Raw genomic sequence first — 24,582 nt, forward strand, 5'->3', positions numbered from 1 at the left:
TAGAGCCGGTTTTATCCTTGAGGCATGCTATACACGTTAGCATTTTTTGGTCATGGTACAAAATGCTAAGGAAAAAACTTTCGTCTAAAGCTGACGTTGGATTGCAAATGTTGATGAAAAGCATTCAGCAGTCAGTGTATCCACCTTACAACAGCAAAAATGTAACCTGTTTCCTACTTTCGTTTTTCAGTCTACACAAAAATCAATTTGAAAAAGTTACCTATTACTTATTGTAATCGTTTATCAGAAGCGACTGTATGTCTGCATGTTACTGTTGATTGAGTCGCTTCGCATTTATTTCGTACGCATGCGTATTTGGTCATTGACTTGTTTCCCCTCTGTTGACTGACATTGCAGCATAACTGCACTGTGGTTTCTTCAAATATTTGTCGCCGCTCAAATTTCTCTCTTTGTTAATGTATATTATTGCTACTTCAGAGGAAGATCAAGGACCACACATGCAAGTTTCGTTGTCTTGGTAACCTAAGGAATGGGGCCAAGGCTGCCCTCGACACGCATGTTTTGTCTTCGCATACGCCTTGTAAAGCAAACGCAATTATGATGCAAATATCATTTGCGTAAGAGAATAGGAGCATAGCACCATGTTTGACAATGTTTGTGCAGTATCTGAATATTCATGTTTTATCACCTGCCGTGCTAACTTCACAGAACATTTGCCTTGTATTAAATTTATAGTATGCTGTCACATTTCAAAGGGAAAAAATAGAATTGTTTTAACATGTCGTGATGCATGACGAAAACGTGTCTTCACACGAACATTCTTCCAGAACCCATTAATGTAGGGTTGTGGACATGAGGAACGTAGCCGGCGGGTGGGCTCTGGAGGCTGAGGCTTCCTCCCCGAAATCCTACAAATGTTTCGTAGTGGTAATTATTTTTACTTCGCTAGCAGGATTAATAATTTTGTACAAAAGTTGTAATATACTGAAAAATTCATCTTCAAGGCTTCTTTCTACCCCCACTTTTTTTTCTTTAGATGGCGGCTGCTGACGAGGGTTAAGCCCCAACCCCCCCCCCCCCAATTAAAATTCTGGGTACGCGCCTGCCTGCACACGTTGTCGTAGAGAATGGGGATGGACGATATCGGAAATTTAAGATAGCGATGTATCGTGAAGAAAATATCGTCACACGATAAGATATTAAAATAGTGGCGATATATCGCCGACACGACATGTGTCGCTAAAATATCGTTGCAATATATCGCCGACACGACATGTGTCGCTAAAATATCGTGACGATATATCGCCGACACGACATATGTCGCTAAAATATTGTGACGATATATCGCCGGTCGCGAAAATATCGTGACGATGTATCGCGTGTGCTAGAATATCGTGACGATGTATCGCGTGTCGCTAAAATATCGTGACGATGTATCGCGTGTCGCTAAAATATCGTGACGATGTATCGCGTGTCGCTAAAATATCGTGACGATGTACCGCGTGTCGCTAAAATATCGTGACGATGTACCGCGTGTCGCTAAAATATCGTGACGATGTACCGCGTGTCGCTAAAATATCGTGACGATGTACCGCGTGTCGCTAAAATATCGTGACGATGTAACGCCTGTCGCTAAAATATCGTGACGATGTAACGCCTGTCGCTAAAATATCGTGACGATGTAACGCCTGTCGCTAAAATATCGTGACGATGTAACGCCTGTCGCTAAAATATCGTGACGATGTAACGCCTGTCGCTAAAATATCGTGACGATGTAACGCCTGTCGCTAAAATATCGTGACGATGTAACGCCTGTCGCTAAAATATCGTGACGATATATCGTCTAGACTATATATTGCCAAACACTACTAGAGAACCTCATTCTCCTATAGTTCCTGTTGCATTTGATAAAATAACAAATTCTCCCAATTTCCCTAGAAGATCAATCATATTCTATTATCCTGCATTTCCCCTTAAGTTATTGCTGAATGTCAAACTATTGTGGATATATTTCCCCCTGCCTTTCTCTAGAATATAAAGTTATTTCGGGATTCATTCCCCCTTTCTCACGTTATTGTTGAACAGTAAATTATTCTGGATTTATAGATTTCTTCTTCCTAATCTTGCTGTAGAATACCTTACCTAGTTGTCGTACATTTGCCTTTAAGATGTTATGTTGGGAATGCTCCCTTTATTTACAGCAGAACGACATACGTAAGTCGTTTTAAATCGTTGTAAGTTTAAATTTTCATTTACACAGCTGAAGTTTAGTAGATTATTCGTAAATTTTCATCTTACGAAATAGCAGAATTGAAAAAAAGTACCGAATCGTTGAATTGTGAATTGTCACTACAGTTCGTAGTGACATTTTATTAGTATTGCATTCCTTTTTTTTTCTTTCAATTGTTACAACGTTTTTCGTCGATGAACATCTTGGACTCCTAATCGGTCTCTGCTTATCTTGAGAAACAAGGGCCTTATCTTATCGTTCTCGTATTATTGCGATTATCACGGTCTCGTCCTCCCGTCTCCTCCCTAGCACTCCAAATACATTTATATTACTTCCGTATTACCACCTGCAGCATATCAGGTGGTTGTACATATTTGATAAAAAGTTCCTGTTTTACGTCTCTGGTACGGTGAGAGTACGTGCTTATTTGTTTATTCACACTGCTGCTTCATATCGCTCTATTTTTCTCTTCTTTCCGTCTCTTTTCTGTTTCTTACTCTTTCCTCTCGCGCTCCCATGTCCTGTTTCTTACTTCCTCTGTCTTTCCCCGATTTTCTCTTCCTCACTCTATTCCTGTTTTTCTTCCTCCTCTCTATTTTCCGGTTTCTTTCTTCCTCCCCTCCTTTCCTGTTTTTCTTCATCTCTCTTTCCGTTTGTCTTCCTCATCTCTCTCTTCCTGTTTCTTTCTTCCTCATCTCTCTCTTCCTGATTTTCTTCCTTTCTTTCTCTTCCTGTTTTTCTTCCTTTCTCTCTTTTCCTGTTTCTTTCTTCCTTTCTCTCTTTTCCTGTTTCTTTCTTCCTTTCTCTCTTTTCCTGTTTTTTCCTTTCACTCCTTTCATTTGTTTCTTTCTCCCTCTTGTTTTTATTTTCTCTATTTCTCTCTATATACGTATATTCCTCTCTCTCTCTCTCTCTCTCTCTCTCTCTCGTACCTTCTATATTTTTTCTGCCTCTCAGGGCCTCCCCGATGGCGCAGTGGTAGCGTCGTCGCCTTGTAATCAAGGGGTCCCGGGTTCGATACCCGGTGGAGGCACAAGTGGTTCGGATCCCACTTTAAACTGTAGGTCCAGTCCCGATTAGCCTTACTCTGCATAAAGTGAAGCTAAAACACCAACTCAATCAATCTATCTTCTGTATCTCCTTGTCTCTATATTATTCTCTCTCTCTTCTCATCTATATTCCTCCTCTCCTACAAATATATTTGTAATATTTTAAAGTGATGTTTCATGACACATATATACTGGATACATATAGATGTTCAGGTCTTAGTTTCGCATTTTAAAACTAGATCCAGTTTCGATTAGTTTATGTGCCTGAAGTCTCCTTAAAGTAAATGCGTGCTTATTTTTATGTGGCCTTCATTCGTTCCTAAAAGGCAACTGGAAAGTTCGCCCATTGTGTATACAAAAACGCATTACGTGGGAAAGTAGAATGTGGTAATAGGGTACCACACAAGGGCATGTCCAGGTGATCCACAGGATCATTTTTCATATAATGATAGGCATATATATAATATTTTAATTTAGCACTGTGCACAGACGCCTCGGAATTCTACACACAAGTAACGTACGGAAATCCAACTCTGCTCTCCTGTGGGCAGTCGGACGTCCTACAGACTGGGCCACTGGCATTGTGAAAATTATTTGTATATAGTTCCCATTGGCTGTTAAAAGACCCAGCATCCATTATTTACCCGGGGTGTCTCGACAACCCGTTTGCTTGAGGTTTAGATGAATTTTGAATAACACGTAGGTATCACAACTCCTCCTTTCTCTAAGGTTTTGATGGATTTTGAATGACACCTAGTCTCACAAGAGCCCTTTTATCTGAAATTTCCATGGATTTTGAATGACACCTAGTCTCACAAGAGCCCTTTCCTCTGAAATTTCGATGGATTTTGAATGACACCTAGTCTCACAAGAGCCCTTTTATCTGAAATTTCGATGGATTATGAATGACACCTAGTCTCACGAGCCCTTTTATCTGAAATTTCGATTGATTTTGAATGACACCTAGTCTCACAACAGCCCTTTTATCTGAAATTTCGATTGATTTTGAATGACACCTAGTCTCACAAGAGCCCTTTCCTCTGAAATTTCGATGGATTTTGAATGACACCTAGTCTCACAAGAGCCCTTTTATCTGAAATTTCGATGGATTTTGAATGACACCTAGTCTCACAAGAGCCCTTTTCTCTGAAATTTCGATGGATTTTGAATGACACCTAGTCTCACAAGAGCCCTTTTCTCTGAAATTTCGATGGATTTTGAATGACACCTAGTCTCACAAGAGCCCTTTTTTCTGAAATTTCGATGGATTTTGAATGACACCTAGTCTCACAACAGCCCTTTCCTCTGAAATTTCGATGGATTTTGAATGACACCTAGTCTCACAAGAGCCCTTTTATCTGAAATTTCGATGGATTTTGAATGACACCTAGTCTCACGAGCCCTTTTATCTGAAATTTCGATGGATTTTGAATGACACCTAGTCTCACGAGCCCTTTTATCTGAAATTTCGATGGATTTTGAATGACACCTAGTCTCACAACAGCCCTTTCCTCTGAAATTTCGATGGATTTTGAATGACACCTAGTCTCACAAGAGCCCTTTTATCTGAAATTTCGATGGATTTTGAATGACACCTAGTCTCACAAGAGCCCTTTTCTCTGAAATTTCGATGGATTTTGAATGACACCTAGTCTCACAACAGCCCTTTTCTCTGAAATTTCGATGGATTTTGAATGACACCTAGTCTCACAAGAGCCCTTTTATCTGAAATTTCGATGGATTTTGAATGACACCTAGTCTCACAAGAGCCCTTTTATCTGAAATTTCGATGGATTTTGAATGACACCTAGTCTCACAAGAGCCCTTTTCTCTGAAATTTCGATGGATTTTGAATGACACCTAGTCTCACAAGAGCCCTTTTCTCTGAAATTTCGATGGATTTTGAATGACACCTAGTCTCACAACAGCCCTTTCCTCTTAATTTTCCATGAGTTATGTATTGACATTTTCTTTTAAAATGTAATATGCGATAAAATATTTTTAAGTTCGTCTCCTCCAGTGACCCAGAAAGTTTTTCCCAGCACGTGATACACAAAGGAAGCCGCAAGTGATGCAATCCCCACAATAAGCTGATTGCAGTGTCGACAGTCTAGTTTCCTGTGCGTGGGCTTTTGGATTGGAGTAATTGGATGCTTCCAAAGCTCATCTCCATAACCGCATTCGATCATCGCTTCTTGTATCTTCGTGTGATGTCATGAAAATTACTAAGCTCCTTCTAAGGATTTCCTTATCATATCAACCGCGGCCTTGCAGTGGCGTATGCGACCAGCTCTTTTTTTTTGGCGAGATTCCAGTCACCATGGTAACCGCATGGTGCAGTCTTCCTATCGTATCCATATGGTACACACTGAACTAGGCGGCCTAACAACCCTAGTTTTCTTTCTTAACTTTCATTCCTTTACTTTCGTTTCTTTAATTTTTCTTTCGTTTCTTTAATTTTCTTTCGTTTCTTTAATTTTCTTTCGTTTCTTTAATTTTTCTTTAGCTTCTTTAATTTTTCTTTAGCTTCTTTAATTTTTCATTAGCTTCTTTAATTTTTCATTAGCTTCTTTAATTTTTCTTTAGCTTCTTTAATTTTTCTTTAGCTTCTTTAATTTTTCTTTAGTTTCTTTAATTTTTCTTTAGTTTCTTTAATTTTTCTTTAGTTTCTTTAATTTTTCTTTAGTTTCTTTTTATCTTTTCTTCTGTTCCTTTTTATCTTTTCTTTTGTTCCTTTTCCTTTTGTTCCTTTTTCTTTCTCGTTCTCTTTATATTCCTTATTCTATTCTGTTCAATTTATTCATGTTCTATCTTCCATTCCTTCGTAATTTCCTGGTTTTGCTTAAATGCGATCAATTTTTTTTTAATTTTTCTGTCTCTACTTTATCCGTTTCGTTTCTCTTTTTCTTTTAAATTTTGTTCTTTTGACTATTCCCAAATTCCTATTTAATTTATTCTCAACTTCCTTTCTTCTTTTTTTGGTCCGTACATTTTTTTTACGTGCCTGTGCTCAATTGGATGGGTAGCTTTTATTGTGCGATTAACTTTTCAAACCTTAAAGACCCTGTTTTGGATATTTTACGTTGTCTGTATCTTATAGGATTTGCATTTTTTTTTTCAAATTTATTTGGACCTCTACACTTAACACTTTCTCTTATATTTTGATTGTTTTTCTCCCTCTCTCTTTCGCTTTAATTTTCGCTCTTATCTCCTATCTCTTTCCCTATTCTTTGTCCCTCCCTTTCGATCTTTCTCTTCCTTCTTTCTCTTTTATATTTTTCTCTTTCTCTTTTATCTCTATTATCTTTGTCTTTTATCTCTTTTATCTTTCTCTTATATCCTTTTATCTTTTATACCTTTCTCTCTGCTATCCCTTTTCCTCTCTCTGCTATCCCTTTCCCTCTCTCTTATCTATTTATCTTTTATCTATTCTTTTATATAGTTTTCTTTCTCTCCTTTACTTTATTTTTCTTGTCTTCACTGTAAGACGTCACTAACCTAACTATCATAATCTACTCAAGACGTACAAATAGTAGCATCACGAAACTAAATTGGTGCATACCTTATAGTTCAATGCTTACCTGTTGTTGCAATCCTGACGTCACTGATGAGGGTCGGACTTGTGTTCCGTGACTGCGTGAAACCCGTGTGTGAGTGGGCGAAGTTACTTAACTTGTTCATTGCCTTTTTCAGTAAAAGGCATTCTCACAGCGCCGCCTGCGTGTTGCGAGATGACGTGGTGTAATCTTGCACTGGGGACGCGTCGAAATTGCTGCACACGCATGTTGCGTAACGCACTTAGTTTGGGATGCTGAATCACTGACGTTCGTGACCATCCTTAGAGGGCCATATACGCAATATGGGTAGCGTTTTCTTTTTCGAGAAGTCTCGCTTCTTTGTATGCTGCGTCTCTTGGGTACTTAACGCACTTTTACACCAGCTACTTTTTTTTTTTTTTTTTTTTTTTTTTATCAGTTTCGTTTCTCTCTCTTACTTTCAAAGTTTGTTCTTTTGCCTATTCCCAAATTTCTGTTCAATTTCTTTTCAGCTTCCTTTTTTTACGTGCCTGTGCTCAATTGGATGGATAGCTGCTGCTATTGTGCGATTAACCTTAAACCTTAAAGACCCTGTTTTGGATATTTTACGTCGCCTTCTACTTATTTTATTCGCGACGATGAGAATGAATACTTGATGAAATAGATGCAGCAAACACCATGAAACGTGGTTGTACCTATTCACGCTGTCTTTTTCGATCTTTTACGACTGTTATTATTTGAAAATCATTTAATTATGTTTTCCTTACCTATCTTATATTTTTTTTATCTATCCCTTTTGTTTACTTTTTATCGCTAAGAATTTGCCGTCCCCCTGCGTTGATGATTGTGTTATTAGCTATAGTTTCTTCTTTTGTGTTCGGTTAACACCGATTGAAACATGCTTATAACATTTATAAACAATCTTTTATAGCCAGTAATAGCGACGCAAGAGAGGTGCGAACCCTCCTGTTCAACTAGTCCATTCCCCAGCAGACAAGAAGTAGATACATAAATGCTCATTCAATTCAAATATGCATTTCTTTGATGGAATTTAGGTGTATGTTTCTTGCGCAGGCACTATTCTCCCCTTGGAATAGACGCTACCTTTGCAAACACTAGTATTAATTTTGATCCGAAGGATTTTGGGGAGAACATTGAAACGCTTTTTGGAATGTACATGTGTGTTTGTTCGCAGACTCGGATGGAGTAAATGGAGTTTATGTTCAACCGTGTCGCTGCTTTGTTATTTTTTCCTATGCAAGATAAACGGTGCGTTGTTTAAGTGTGTGTAATCGGAGTACAGAAGGGCACGTTGCAGAGAGAAGACACACATATGTGGCGGAGTGGCTAGCACATAGCGCTACGACGCAAGGAGTATCGGGTGCGACTCCCGGCCTGGACATGGATGTTTTTTGCGAGTTTTCCTTCACCAGTTTCAGGGCCTCCCCCATGGCGCAGTGGTAGCGTCATTGCCTTGTAATCAAGGGCTACCGGGTTCGATACCCGGTGGAGGTACAAGTGGTTCGGATCCCACTTGAAACTGTAGGTCCAGTCCCGATTAGCCTTACTGTGCATAAACTGGACTTAAAACACCAACTCAAACCAAACCTTCACCAGTTTCACAGTAACATCCTCGTCACGATTAGCGAAAAGTGGCTAAGAGCGATAATTCAATCAATTAGTCAAACTGTGTTGAGCGTGTATTCAATCTGGAATTTGCTGATGTCAGTCACATGTCTGTCTACACGAATCCTTTCCTTTGATCTTACCGCAGCGCAAGAATGGACTTGTGCACATGTGTCGAACCTCCTTCGATCTTTTATCACTAAGATACCAATATCCTCGGAAAATATGCGAACCAAATTGCTATATGTATGCTATATTTGAAAGTATTTTCATTCATATATAACATCCTTTTAAAGATAAATCTAGACAATTAGGGGAAATAACCTCGCCCTCGATCATACATTTTTTTTTCAAGTCAGGACTTGCGTGTCCCAGCATAATAGTTTATTTAACTGGTATTTGGAATAGTTTACAATACACGTTTACATGATTAAGTTACATTACATTCATTGAACAGTTCCCTACAACTGCCACAGGTTACAAGTCTTGGTTAGTGGCCAACAAAACAAACAAAACTAGCTACTACAATGAAAAATACATGAAAACAATAGCACCGTGGGTGCATTTCATACATTAGGTATTACCATTTAATTATTACATTAGAACCTTAAGTCATCGGATTGTGTTTACTATACTAGAGTCTGGGTAGGGGCGACGAGGGGGTAACTGTCAGAGGGTTTGGATGGTCTTGAACTTTTGCCCAGATACGTTGTTTGGCTGTAGTGATAAGCTCGCCGATCATGGGGTATTGTAAGTGTGGTCACAAATTATATGTGTACATATCAGTCTCAAAGTCTCGATATTTGTAGTATGAACAACACAAGTGTTAACGCAAAACGGTTCACAGCATATAAAAATCTTAAAGGGAAATAACTTTATTTAGCAAAGTTTTCCTCCCAACAAGTTTCGACGCTACAAACTCTCGAAAAACAATGTATGACGTATCTGTAAATAATATGGTAGATATCCGCTAGGTGTGTTTGAAATACAGTAAATTTATTAGCAGGGAACGGATTTATATGTAAAAACATATATTCATACAATGCTAAAATTTCAATGTCATTGCATATTATTTTTGCGAATCGTGGTATGCAAGCTCCAAAAATGAGGTTTTTATTATCTATCTATCTATCTATATATATATATATATATATATATATATATATATATATATATATATATTAGCTTTTAGCACAAGTTTTACATATTTTAGTTACATACAATGTCCATATTTTCAAACTTTTTCGGCATAATTCAATTTTCACACTAATACAACATTTTCTTGCGTTTAATACCAAAGGTTTCCCGTTCGTCTGTATTTTGTTAGTTTTGTACTGTTTATTTTAAATCTTGGCAATAGACAATGCATCTGTCATTGTAACATTCTTGTCAAAACAGTAGGCAATGCTAGCTCATATCAAGCTTTCGCCGTGAAATCTATTTCATATTTTATACATATCCTCATTATTTCATGCGATATTGAACACAGTTTCGGTCAATATAAATCTGTCTTTAGGGCCAATAGGAGATTCAAGATTCATCACTCAAAATAAATTTTGCTAAACCATTTTTGTGTTTGGATTTTGCATTACAGTTAATGTCATGTAAGACTAATGTGTATATTTTATTCTGCTAGGTGAGCAGCTTGCTTAATGAAAATTTGCCATTTTTGACAATTGTTAATCCATATTTTGATTAAAATAACTAAATATACAGGGTGTTCATAAAGTCCCGGTACCATTACAAAAACATAGCTCGGAAACTACATGCAGTAGAACAATTCTGTTGATTGCAAAATGTGTATTATAACCTGCAACAAAAGTAAACAAACAAACCGTCATTTTCAGTGTTATTATACACATTTTGCAATCAACAGCATTGTTCTATTGCATGTAGTTTCAGAGCTATGTTTTTGTGATGGTACCGGGACTTTTGATGAACACCCTGTATATTTACATAGCTTACACGTTTTAGTACATATAAATCCGTTCCCTGATTGTTAGATAGGGATACAAAGCCCCTGCCTTGTCTCTATTGTCAATGAATTATAAAGAAAAGTGCATTCCTAATCTGTGGTATTTTCTATTGTTTCAGATCTCCGACATCGTGGTGGGGGCGGAACCCAACGTTTCGGCCAAAGAAGCCCTTTTGCAATGGGCGAGACGAACAACGGCCAAGTACCCAGGAGTTCGTGTCCGCGACTTCACCAAGTCCTGGAGAGATGGGCTGGCCTTCAACGCTATCATCCACAGGAACAGGTAAGGGAATCTTACTTTCATTTTCACGCAGATCCTAAAATGGACACCTCCTGTCCGATTGGAAATTAAAGATTCTCGAGTTTGGACTCCAATTAGAAATTCTAAACTCCGTACCAGCTAACTGTAGACCAGGCGAACGAAAACAAGTCTCTGCGCAAGTAGTGACGCGAGACGGCTCCACCAATGAACAGTGAGGGAAACTGGATTTCGTAATGAGTGACGGGATTTACCCGTTCTCTCTGTAAGCGTTGCAAACTTTTGAAAAGGATAATACCGTACTGGGGGGGCAAAAGTGCAGGGTGGCGACAGACCTGGAAAACCGGGAAAAGTCAGGGAATTTGAGGTGTCAAAAAAAGTCAGGGAAATGTCAGGGAATTTCGTTTTCATAGACTTTTTTTTTATTTGTTTATGTAAAGATATCGTTATGGAACTCTGCACGGGAACAGGAAATCTCGTTCGTAAGTTTCGGCCTAAACTTTTAGGCCTCTTTTATGCGCAACACAACCATGGCGCCAGAAACTAGTGATGGCAGGAGGAGGAGGAGAGAGAGAGAGAGAGAGAGAGAGAGAGAGGGAGAGAGAGAGAGAGAAAGAAATATTTCTCTCGCCCGGGCTTCTCGGCGGGAATTTTAAATTCGAACACTCTTTGGAGGAAAATTGTTATAACTCTGGCACTATAGGAGCAATCTACTTCGGATAACTTTTGTTTTGCAGATAAAACATCAGCGCATACATCCGTGTACAACTCAGAATGCCGAACCGAGGAAGGGAGGTTTGGGGGGCGCGACCTCCGAATTTCAATGGAAAAAAAACAAAAATCTGGAGTTTGCGGCCTCTTCTCCCACTATTTTGGAGAGAAGGCGAGAACTTTAGTATTCTTTTCAAAGAATGGACATTTCTCAAGATAATGAAATATGTTTAATGTTCTTGGGTGCCATACAAGTTGAATAATAAGCCAAAATGTGATTTTTTTTTTTACGAAAAATAGGTAATTTGCAATTTTGGAGGAAAATTGTTATAACTCGGGCACTATGGGAGAAATCTACTTCGTATAAGTTTTGTTTTGCAGTTAAAACATCAGATCATACAACCGTGTACAACTCAGAACGCCGAACCGAGGAAGGGGGGTTTGGGGGATGCGACCTCCGAATTTCAATGGAAAAAAACAAAAATATGGAGTTTGCGCCCTCTTCTCCCACTATTTTGGAGAGAAGGCGCAAACCTTAGTATTCTCTTCAAAGAATGGACGTTTCCAAAGAGAATGAAACATGTTTCATGTTCTTGGGTGCCATACAAGTTCAATAATAAGCCAAAATGTGAAACTCTGTTTTTTTACGAAAAATAGTTAACCGTGTACAATTCAGAATGCCGAACCGAGGAGGGGGGGGGGGAGTTTTGGGGCGCGACCACCGAATTTCAATGAAAAAAACACAAAAACCCGAGGAGCAAACGTTAAGCCTCCATATATTTCGTGAAAATTTCAATGAATTATCATTTTTTCTTGTCCATATGGTAGTAGTAAAAGGACTTGTCAACAGATGGAGGGGATAAGAGTGGGTGGCGCCGTCCGATAGTTGTCAGACGTGGTAGTAAGGCATTTTGTTGGGCAAACTGAAGGAACATGGAAACAAATAGGTTTTATTGATACATACGATTTTTGTCGAATATTGCCACCCGACAAAGTATCTCACTACAACATGCTACAAAAATTGCATGGACTGCAACATCCAACAAAAATCGCATGCATAAACAAGAAGAGCTTTAGACTGCAAATATGCTGCTGGAATTTTATTACTCTTCTGGCTCACGTCACCTTATTCAATGTAGCAGTGCTTACGAAGGCTTTCTTTCATCATCCTAGCGTATTACTGGTTTCGCACAAGTTAACATACGTTTACAATGACATTGCACTATTCTTAGATATCAAGAAAAATCCAACAAAATGGGATATATATTGAATACTATCACGAAAAAGTTAATCATAAATCTGCATTGGTGAACGTTATAAAAAATTGGCAAGTGCATGCTCCCAACCTCAAATTTACTGCAACACTATTATTGCAATGAAATTAACGCCACTCTCTGTTCTGTCTGTTTAAACTCGTGAGAGATGGTCATTAATCTCTCACTGAGTAAGGTATATGTCCAATATTATGAAATAAAATGCTAATAATAAATACGTAAATATTTTAATATCATATTTACTCGAATCATTCAATCATAAAAGCAAATCACTTTCTTCAAGAATTGACTTTTCTCTGCCAGCCCTGCTACATTTTCACTTTCCATCTACTGATTTATACGAGGGGTGGCCAGAAAGTAATTTCCGATTAGTAGGGACATTGATTTTTCGCAAACGCCAAACCCTTGCAAATGGTCATTGCTGCGAAGTTATTTTTAGGAATGTGCAGTGATGTCTGGACACATTTTTTGCCCGTTTGAAATATCGAAATAATGCGAATTTGGCATAAAATGCGAACTGTTGGCGTTTTTAGCGATTTTTTTTAAAGAAATGTCCTAAAACAACGAAAAATTTCATGAAACCCAACGTTCTTGTCTTTTCTAGGACATGTTTGTGTACATACAACATGCAAGTTTTCCAACATTTTACTCAAGAGTAAAGTCCTCCTCTGTAGTCGAGCGGGTTAAGGCGTTCACTCGTCTTGAGATCGTTCGCTGCGGGACGGCGTAGGTTCGAATCCGGTTCTGGTCGAAATTTATTCGGCCTACGTATAGGGCCGGTGGCAACCCACCATCGTGAGGAAATTGGGAAGCTCTGAGTGAGTGAGCGTAACCCGGTCAAGAAGACCTACCACAACGGCTGGGGGTTCGTCGGGCTGTTCACCCGTCACCCCACTACTGGTCTAAGATCTCCACGCGATACTAGGTGGCGGAGGAACAGTGTGGGAGGGAGACCAGCAGTCGGTAGGTAAGCCAAGGCCCTTCAAAGGGCTGTAGCGCTGTGGGTTATTGTTACTCAAGAGTAAACTATAGAGTTATACGTACATGGAATAATTCCGACAGCCACATTAAATCATGTATTTCCCACGATTTTTTCAACTTCTATAAAAGCCATTTGCATCACAGAGCAAAGTGGCAGGGTTCTAACAGGAGATCGAGTGCGTATCTACCGTCACACGGGAGCCACATCTTCGTATTTGTCGCACGAGATATGTTTTGAATTACCAAGCTAAGTGTGCACCATCGGCATTTGTCGAGCGAGTAATAATGGAGCTCAGTCGTTAGGGCGTCTGACTACTATGCGAGAGACCCGGGGTCGATCCCTGTGGGGGAGAACCGGGATGTTTTCCACCTATTCAAACTGCTCCGGCACCCACCCAGCATCATATGAAGCTGGTACCTTGAGGAAACTTTGAGGGATAAAGGTAGTGAGGAGCGTGGTGCTGATCACATTACCCCCACCTTCAACCGTGATCAAGAAAGTGTGCGGCCCTAACTCCACACCCCTATACACCTTCATGGGAAAGTGCAGGGGAGCACTTTACTTTTATTTCCTCAAAAATCTGTTCCAACATATCAAACTGTCACGAAAATACATAGACCATGTGACCTACAATTTAAAATAATAGTGTAAAAGCACAATGGAGTATTAAGTTTCGCTATATTTGGCAGATAAATGTTCTAAAACAAAAACGCGAATTTTAGGAAATGTAACACTAACAAGTCAAAAAAGAAAATGCCAATTTTTGGTGCCATAATATATCGGTATCCGTCACGTGAGATTGATTGATTTTAATTTTTTGGGTGCGTTGCCACTTATGGTCATTATGCACCCTTCAGTATATACGGGGAAAATTCCATTATCTAAAATCCTTACCTTAAAATTAAAAAATGGGTATGGAAAATAACTTTCCCAAAATAACTTTCAAGATATCAAACTCTCACTAAGAGGCGTAAGCCATGTGACTTACAATTTGAAACAGTAGTTTAAAAACACCATGAAGGTATAATTTCAGATATTTGCCAGAAAATGCGCTAAAATGAAAATGTGAATTTCGAGAAAAATAACACCGTATAGTAAAAAATAAAAAAATAAGAAAAAACACCAATTTGAAAAAAAATATCAAGGTCCCTACCGATTAGGCATAAATAAAACAAGAATATCAGTTGTAATTTATTGCATTAGTAACAGTGAGTCCTAACCCAATTTTCGCCATAATCACCACCGTTATTCTGGCATTTGACGTAGCAAGGCACTAAATTTTGTATGCCCATGGTATATGTGTCTGACAGCAAAGACTGGAACTATCTCTACCGCAGTGTAGCTGTCAAATCCTTGCCCTGCCAGAAACCTCTTCAGTTAAACAAAGAGATGAAAGTCGGTACATTCAAGGCCAGGGCTGTACAGGGAGTGGTGCAAGATCTCTCACCTGAAGTGATGCAAAGGGCCCGTGGGTACTCAGCTGTATGGGGTTGTGCACATTCGATTGGCCTTCCGTGAATTGTCTGCACCATCGTCTGACCATACTATCACTCACGACGTCCGGTCTGCACACCTCACACGATTGCTGGTGCAATCTTTAACCTAGAACTATTCTAAAACGGCTGCATTGCAACTGTACCAGATTACAGCTACATGCCACTTCTTCCTGCCTGGATGTGTGTGTGTGTCGCTCTCCGAGCACTAGTGCTGCGTGTAGCCACCATTGGAGCATTTTTCAGGATGCCCCTCATATATGAACTTTCAGAAGCTTTTATTATTAGAGTGTTCCTGTTTTAATGTGTGGTTAGCTAAATCAAGTACTTATACAATGCAATGATATAAATTCCTTGCGTTAAATTTCTAATACCTACATACCCTTTTCGTCAGCATTAATGGTATAACTGCATGTTGTCAGTTTCACAGTACTTCACTTGGATATATTGTACTGAAGCAGAAATCCCATTGATAAAGTAAGGAACTAAGACACTTTATTTTGTTCGATTCAATTGTTTCACTTATATGCAAGAGTTAAGTTGTTTGCTTTACAGAGAAGAGAGAAGTAGCATTATGCATTGAAAAATGAGTCCGCACTCATGGTTCTTGCAAGCAGAGGGTTCCAAACGTCAGTGGAAATATCAACATATAATACCAAGAATGTATAAGGAGACTGATAAATTACAAATTGTACAGGGTGTCTATAAAGTCACTTAACATTTCTGCATGAACAGGATTTATGGTGCAAAATACAATATGTACTGAAACATATCACAGTAGGACACACAATCAGTATAACTCAATGTGACCACCTTCTCCAACATAGCTGGTGTAATCTCAGCAACTGCGGCCGTAATGCATTGTTTCAACTGGGCTATGCTGTGAATCCTCGCCCCGTACACCTTAGACTTGATAAACCCTCAAATGTAAAAGTCTAATGAGTCAGATCGAGGGGGAGGGGGGGGGGCAACTCCCCGTTGCGATACACGACCAATCCATCTACTGGTGAAAACTTCATTTAGGTGATCACAAACGATGATGGCAAGATGGTGCCCCATCCTGTTGGTGCATAGTAAGAAGCTTGGTGTGCCCCAATCCACCGTGCTATGAGCCACAGTTGGTAGATGTTGGGATTATGGATACTGAGTCGCGTGGTCGATGCGGTGGGGCTACGTGTGATCGCGTCCTGTACATTTTCCACAATTTGTGGTGTTATGGCTGGCCTACCAGGACGTTCTTCATCCTCAACAGTACCTATTCACTTGAATTTGTTGACCAGGTTCTTAATAGCCAGCCTGGTGGGGTCCGGTTTTCTGAATTTCCGAGTGAAGTCCGTCCGCACCTGTTCATACGTCATTCCACGCAGACGAGCACAAACAACGGCTATTCTCTCTTCTATAGAGTACATTTTATCAGATCACTTGGAAAAAAGAAAAGATTTGTCATTAGTTCATTGAAATGTTAAGTGGCTTTATAGACATCCTGTATTTCTTAGTCAATCACTCTTCACTCTTATCTCATTCAGTCGTAACTTTAAAAATAATCAAGTATTTTATTTTAAACTTACTGCGTATGACAGAATTTCGTAATCCTTTCCTAGCTTGTGAATTGTAAAATTTTTCCAAATTCACTATTTTGCAGTTTGAATTAATATCATAGAGAATAGAGAAATTAAGTCAATTTCATAGAAGGTAATATTGGTACTTAACACAACCATACGTGGATCTGTATGAGTTTATTCATTCCATTTGCAAAAACATCGATTTAGTTTAATTTGTAATTGTCAGGGAAAAATGTAAATTTTGTCCTGGAAAACCTGGAAAAGTCAGGGAATTTCATTTCTGCTTGTTTGTAGCCACCCTGAAGTGGCGAAAAGTGGGAGGGGGAAGAGGAAACTGATCCCCACTCGCCTTCTCTAATCGCCACCACTGCTTCTACGCCAAATGACATTGTTAAGCGTTCTTGGCCGGCCTGTTCTCATAACAGAGTTTCGAACACTTCGGCAGATGGCTCTAGTAGTCATTCTACACTCAGCTTTACGTGCACGCTTGTTAGATATATTGTGTGCGATCCTTCATTTTAATTTTTTTTTTCGTTGCTTCCTTTCACCTAGACTATATCTCTTCGCTTTGTACACTTGCATGCGCTGCACACTCGACTCATTCGTGTTTTTTAGGCATCTTATTTGATCTAACCATCCGCTATTCGTGTGGAGTCGCGTGCAGAATCATCCGAAATCATATTTTTTTCACCCGTTTTTGCACTTTGCAAGGCGTGAATATTAACGAAGAAAGAGGGAAAATAATTTCTCAAATCCTCTTTCAAGCAGCGACATCCTATGAGCTGGTTACGCACAATCGACAGCTCGTAACGAGAAGCAAAAAGGAGAAATTTTTAACGCCTGGAGAACAAACGTCTGATTGATCCCATACTTTTAAACCTTGATCTTGAAATATTCTGCTGTCAAGAATAAACTAGAAAGTTTACTATTTACCAAGTCCCATAGCCACTTTACAAAGTACAAGAACTGTTTTTAATATATTTTTTAACGTATCAGACGGTTAGTATAAAGTAGTATATAATTGTTTTAAAATACCTTTCAAAATAAACAGAAATTGTTCAAGATTGGTATTTATATTTTTGGCCTAAATAATCCCAATGGTGAGACCATATGTTTTTCGGTTGAAACTTGAATGTTTGTGGTAGCCAGTGGCGTCGATTGGATTCCAAAACTGGGGAGGGGGGGGCAAGGACAGTTTACTTCCTTTCGTAAATAAGGTTTAGCATAGTGCTGGGACAAAACTGGCGATTAGGGGCGGCACAACTGCCAACCTTAATAGCCGCCACTGGTGGTAGGTTTAGTATAAATCAAGGTTATGTACATACACCTGTAGATTAGGTTCGTATCTGAATTTGTAGAATGAATTTCCTTTGTAAAAATATATTGTTTGCATTAGATAAAAAAAATAAAAAAATTCTTGAACCTTAACTGAAACTATTTTCAGTTGAAAAAAAAAATTGCTGAATTTGCAAAACAATAAAGATAAGTGACTGTTGATAGCCTGTAATTAAGTACTCTATTGTCCACATAATCAAAAGTCATTGTAATGTCGTTGTGGACTTTGGTTTGTTTTCCCGTCAATCTTCAGGCATTTCCGGCGCTGATGATGTCATTGAACCAATCATTAAAGCCAACACACATATTTCCATTGGTCAGCTTGACAGATAAGACCTGCGCCAGTCATAGTGAATCCATTGTTCATCATGAAAGTGGGCCAAGAAAGAAATAAAAGAGCTTGGAACGTACTCGAAGAACAAAAGAGCCGTCCAGATAACTGGACGAAATAAGCAATTTGCCCTTTTGAGCATCCGTACCGAAAAACACACCCAATTGAAACCTTTCTAGGAAAGAAAGGCTTGTCTATATCTTCGTCTCTTACGTCACGCGATTGGTCAACGCGATTGTTCATTCATTCTGTAAGTAATGCGGTCATGGGCAACCAGTTCCGTCCCTTTCATGTGCAATCCTCCCCGAATAGAGGTCAATGTCACAAGTGCTCTTTCGGATGTGTCGCGTGAAGAAGTAGCTGCTTATTCTTTCACTGACCTTCTAAAACCGCCCACGTTCCTAAAATTGTGTTCTTTACGCAATTAACAGTTGTATCTATAGTGCACGCTGCGTATGAAAGGGTTGCATTCATGTGCCACCCCTGAGATTTCTGGAAAGAGTTAATGTAATTCGAATGGTGACATTGTAGAGATATTTTATTACAAAAAGTATTGTTTACTGTGACTTACAGGCCGTAAGTTACAGCAACTATTATTATTATTGGTATTATTATTATTGGTATTTTTGGTATTAGGATTATTATTTATAGTAGGGTTAGTCTATTTTACACAAAGTAACTATAAAAAAACAGCTCTATGTCCTAGATGAATTAATGCTAAGTACAGAATATATCTATATACCATTTGCATAACCGTATATGTAAATTACATATGTATGTAGTTTAAAAAAACATAAGTAGTGGCAGTAATGTAATAATAATACCAACAAAATAAAAACAATAATAGCAGTAATGATATCAATAATTACAATAATAGTAGTAATAATACTAATAAAATTAACAAATAATACAATTTTCTGTGACTGCTTCCCCCCCCCCCCCCCCCAGAAAAAAAATCCTGCGGCCTCCCTTGGTTGCATTTGTGCCTTTTAAGTTAATTGGAGTTGCTACGTTGTAAATAAGAATATTTACCATGCACGATTTTGTCTCACCAAGACACTTCAAGGCGAGCTATTTCCCTATTTTACCCCCTCGTTAGACCGAGATGATTTGAAAATTTTGATATTGTTCTCTGTCCTGTTTCGAATTAAGTATCCTGTCTCGAAAACATTGTTTAGTTTCTAATTGATTTTTCTTCAAGTCAGAATCAATATTGCTCCCATGTATTCTGTTTCTGTGAAACCAATTGTTTTGTAGTTAATTTATATTGATTTTATTGTACCCCCCTTCATTTCGATGTAGGTAAATAACGATTTATCGTAGCACACAGATTTGCTCTTTCACCAGATATGCCCCTGCACTCTCATAAGACACTATTATTTGTTACTTTTAAATCATGATTGACTTGTAGGCGTCTTTCTATAAATTATTCTGGCTATACAGTGGTCCTATTGTACAAACCGTAATTTCTTCCTTTACTGTACTCAGATAATTTTGATGGTTGTCAATATTATAAGGAAGGTACACTCTCTTCAATTAGTACTCCGACAGTTTGTTTCTTTATACAGCATATTTGCAGAAGATACAATTCAATCTACAGGTGTATCAATAAACGCTGTATAAAACGCAACTTAATTACTAACTTCGTTGACCCTGTACTATTTTTTTTAGTGCAAACAACCCAAATAAACATATTTCAGAAATAGTTTTTCGTCCAAACTTAGTCCACCATATCAGTGTATTTCAACTGGAGCACGAACCATAGTTAGCGGGTACAAAGGTGTAATGCTTTGACTATAGGTGTGTTTGTGTTTCACCCACGTCACAAACTGGCAAATTGTGGCTTCGGGCAGCCATGATTGAGGCCAGTTTTTGTAAACACACGGAATTCAAGCGGGCCGGCTGGAGATTTTAACCTTGTTTACGATGGTACATTGTGCAGTATTCGATGTTTCAAACAAAAGCTCACGTTATTTCACAATATTTCCTTACACAAGACTAGCAAACTTGGCCGCACACATGGCGGCTGTGCGTATTCTGGCGTCACATGAAACCCACCTATTGTTATACGATACAGTGACATATACTACAAGTGCCTATGATGTAGATCCGTCCAAACTACGACCACAGGCTATATCCAACCTACTGCGGCTTTCACTTAGTACTTATAAAAGTGACTCTCATTGTACGGCGCACGGTTTTAGAAGCGATATCGGGCGGTGCCACGCAGAGCCTGTCCGTCGTGACCAGCCTATGGCAGGAGTGCAACGTTGTACAGTTAGGAAACTTCATAAAACTCGCCACTTTAAGGTCCATCATAAGATGGAGCATGAAATTTTGAACCTGACTGTCCAAGTCCCATAAATTTCCGTCGCCTACAGCCGGAGTTACCGCTTCTTGAAGAAACACTAGGAAACAACACGGCTCAATACACACAGATAATTCTGTTGTTTTTTTTCGTTGCCACCGTGCTGGCTGACTTGTTTTGTCTTGGGAAAACAATGGGTTTTAAATTCGTCTCAATATACACAATGACCCTTCATTGTCGCGGGCGTTCTCGAATATTGCAAGTTTGTCATTTTTCTTATATGCTGCAGAGTTATAGTATTATAATTCTGTGTAGAAATATTCAGTATATTATTTCACTGTACTCATATATACTATGTATGCATTATAACAAAAATAGTTGAATATGAACACAGCGAATTCTCTGCTTTTTCCTTCCGCTAGCAGTTAGTTTGGCAACAGCGCAATAATACTGGCTGCGTATTGGCTGAACTCATGTTCCTTCTAAAAGCGTACACAGTATAGTTTAACCTCAGCGCGAGTAAAAATTGTAGTATTGGCAATAGTAGTGTCTGCGTATTGGCTGAACTCATGTTCCTTCTAAAAGCGTACACAGTATAGTTTAACCTTAGTGTGAGTAAAGATTGTAGTATTGGCAATAGTACTGGCTGCGTATTGGCTGAACTCGTGTTCCTTCTAAAAGCGTACACAGTATAGTTTAACCTCAGTGCGAGTAAAAATTGTAGTATTGGCAATAGTACTGGCTGCGTATTGGCTGAACTCGTGTTCCTTCTAAAAGCGTACACAGTATAGTTTAACCTTAGTGTGAGTAAAGATTGTAGTATTGGCAATAGTACTGGCTGCGTATTGGCTGAACTCGTGTTCCTTCTAAAAGCGTACACAGTATAGTTTAACCTCAGTGCGAGTAAAAATTGTAGTATTGGCAATAGTACTGGCTGCGTATTGGCTGAACTCGTGTTCCTTCTAAAAGCGTACACAGTATAGTTTAACCTTAGTGTGAGTAAAGATTGTAGTATTGGCAATAGTACTGGCTGCGTATTGGCTGAACTCGTGTTCCTTCTAAAAGCGTACACAGTATAGTTTAACCTCAGTGCGAGTAAAAATTGTAGTATTGGCAATAGTACTGGCTGCGTATTGGCTGAACTCGTGTTCCTTCTAAAAGCGTACACAGTATAGTTTAACCTTAGTGTGAGTAAAGATTGTAGTATTGGCAATAGTACTGGCTGCGTATTGGCTGAACTCGTGTTCCTTCTAAAAGCGTACACAGTATAGTTTAACCTCAGTGCGAGTAAAAATTGTAGTATTGGCAATAGTACTGGCTGCGTATTGGCTGAACTCGTGTTCCTTCTAAAAGCGTACACAGTATAGTTTAACCTTAGTGTGAGTAAAGATTGTAGTATTGGCAATAGTACTGGCTGCGTATTGGCTGAACTCGTGTTCCTTCTAAAAGCGTACACAGTATAGTTTAACCTCAGTGCGAGTAAAAATTGTAGTATTGGCAATAGTACTGGCTGCGTATTGGCTGAACTCGTGTTCCTTCTAAAAGCGTACACAGTATAGTTTAACCTTAGTGTGAGTAAAGATTGTAGTATTGGCAATAGTACTGGCTGCGTATTGGCTGAACTCGTGTTCCTTCTAAAAGCGTACACAGTATAGTTTAACCTCAGTGCGAGTAAAAATTGTAGTATTGGCAATAGTACTGGCTGCGTATTGGCTGAACTCGTGTTCCTTCTAAAAGCGTACACAGTATAGTTTAACCTTAGTGTGAGTAAAGATTGTAGTATTGGCAATAGTACTGGCTGCGTATTGGCTGAACTCGTGTTCCTTCTAAAAGCGTACACAGTATAGTTTAACCTCAGTGCGAGTAAAAATTGTAGTATTGGCAATAGTACTGGCTGCGTATTGGCTGAACTCGTGTTCCTTCTAAAAGCGTACACAGTATAGTTTAACCTTAGTGTGAGTAAAGATTGTAGTATTGGCAATAGTACTGGCTGCGTATTGGCTGAACTCGTGTTCCTTCTAAAAGCGTACACAGTATAGTTTAACCTCAGTGCGAGTAAAAATTGTAGTATTGGCAATAGTACTGGCTGCGTATTGGCTGAACTCGTGTTCCTTCTAAAAGCGTACACAGTATAGTTTAACCTTAGTGTGAGTAAAGATTGTAGTATTGGCAATAGTACTGGCTGCGTATTGGCTGAACTCGTGTTCCTTCTAAAAGCGTACACAGTATAGTTTAACCTTAGTGTGAGTAACGATTGTAGTATTCTCCGTGACCAATGGCTCAACTCAAGTACTTTTGATCCTGGATGTAAAATAGTTTGGACCCCTCTTCTCTAATGATTATCCTTACCTTTTTTTTTTACGAGGGATTGTAAGCGGGAAAACATACGTTGCTTGGGCAAGCTAAAACAAGTGGACTAAAAACACTTATAAATATTTTTCCATTAATTGAAGTAAGGATTATTGGTTTATTGTTGAGCTTGTCGCACCCATTCACGAAATTAGAAATCTGACTCGGGAAAGTGAATCATGTGGGCACTCTGTTTTCGTGACGAGCATTGCAATGATGTTTGCCTTTTCAGAGCAGCACGTGCCGACTGTATTGTCTTTCTACGTGCGTATCTGGTTCGGTGGGTTAGATTACGCAATGTGGCCAGGTCGACTTGCAGCAGATGCCCCTGTTTGGCCACTTTTAGTTTCATCTAATGCCCCGCAGGGTTCTTTGGGCAACTTCTCGCGTAAAAAAAAAAATGCATTGTTTCTGTTCGGTACATCGACCTGTTTCTGTTCGGTACATCGACCCCTTTCTTCTTTATATATTTTTATACAATGATGTAACCGAGGTGGAGGTATAATATCTTTCCTGGCCCAACTTTGATGAGAATAATGCAACATACTGGAGCGACTACTGGTAACAAAAGCCATAACCGTCATTATAGTCACTTTGGCAAACCACCGTATACTAATCAAGTGGTCCCGGGTTCGATCACCGTTGGAGTTGCATTGCGCAGTGCTTTGGATTCCAATTTAAACTGTATTTCCAGTCTCGATTTGCAATGTAAGCATAAATAATTAAACAAAGCTTTTGCCAGTGCATACATACTTAAATATAGCTATTGTGCAAGTGCCCTTCAATTTTTGGAATGTTTGAATTGAAATGTGTGCACAAGCATCTTGTAGCAAAGTCTATTTAACTATAATTTAAGCTCAGATAGGCTGGAATGAACCTGCAGTTTAGAACTCAACCAAATCACTGTGTACACTGTCCATACTGGTTAAATTATGCTAAGAAGCACATACTATTTGTATTATCAATAGAATTACTAAGAGCATTCCCTGACATTCGCTACGAGACTCGGCGGCAAGCGGCCCGACATCAGAGCTTGTCTTTCCCGGTGAACGGGTCCGCGACAGTCGGTAGAGTCTGCTATTAAAATTACAGTTTTCATATTGTGTACTAACCGTGACTTCAGAAGGTGTTGAAAATGATGTCCCTCTGCTGCAACACATTCCTGGCATCTTCGAAGGAAATTGGCATTTACACGTGCAAGTTCGTCTACTGTAATTCTCCCGATTTCTCGTACAATACTCTCTCTTAACTCACGGTTGGTGTGCGGATTTTCTTTGTATACTTTATTTTTTAGATTTCCCCATTTTTCTTTCCACTTTTATTCAGAACTGACCCTGTTACACTAAACATTTTTACGAGGTTTAATATAGTGATCTTATGTGGAACGGGAACACCAGGAAATTTCGTTGCAAATCGTCGTCGCATTTCTCCACAATTTCTCTTTCCGAAGTAACACTCGACAAGATAAATCCTTTGTTGTAATGTAAACTTTTGTGGTGCCATATTAAGCCACAATCTTCAACACACGGACACAACACAACTTCCGAGGGAGGATTATAATGGCGTCAGTCTGCAACGTCAACAGAAAGGGAGAGAGAGCG

The 24,582-nt window shown here is 39.0% G+C and overlaps 1 protein-coding gene across 40 annotated transcripts in view; it reads left to right on the forward strand.

Annotated features, from left to right (window-relative positions):
- Positions 1–24,582, forward strand: part of shot (dystonin-like protein short stop) — an 888,743-nt gene that overhangs the window by 652,013 nt on the left and 212,148 nt on the right. For all 40 annotated transcript variants that reach the window (XM_083113147.1, XM_083113158.1, XM_083113144.1 and 37 more), the window contains one exon: positions 10,497–10,660. In XM_083113147.1, the coding sequence (XP_082969273.1) occupies positions 10,497–10,660 (164 nt within the window). The remainder of the gene's footprint in view (positions 1–10,496; positions 10,661–24,582) is intronic.

The sequence above is a fragment of the Lepisma saccharinum genome, chromosome 27, assembly GCF_977018435.1.
Source record: "Lepisma saccharinum chromosome 27, izLepSacc3.1, whole genome shotgun sequence".
In the NCBI taxonomy this organism is placed as follows: Eukaryota; Metazoa; Arthropoda; class Insecta; order Zygentoma; family Lepismatidae; genus Lepisma; species Lepisma saccharinum.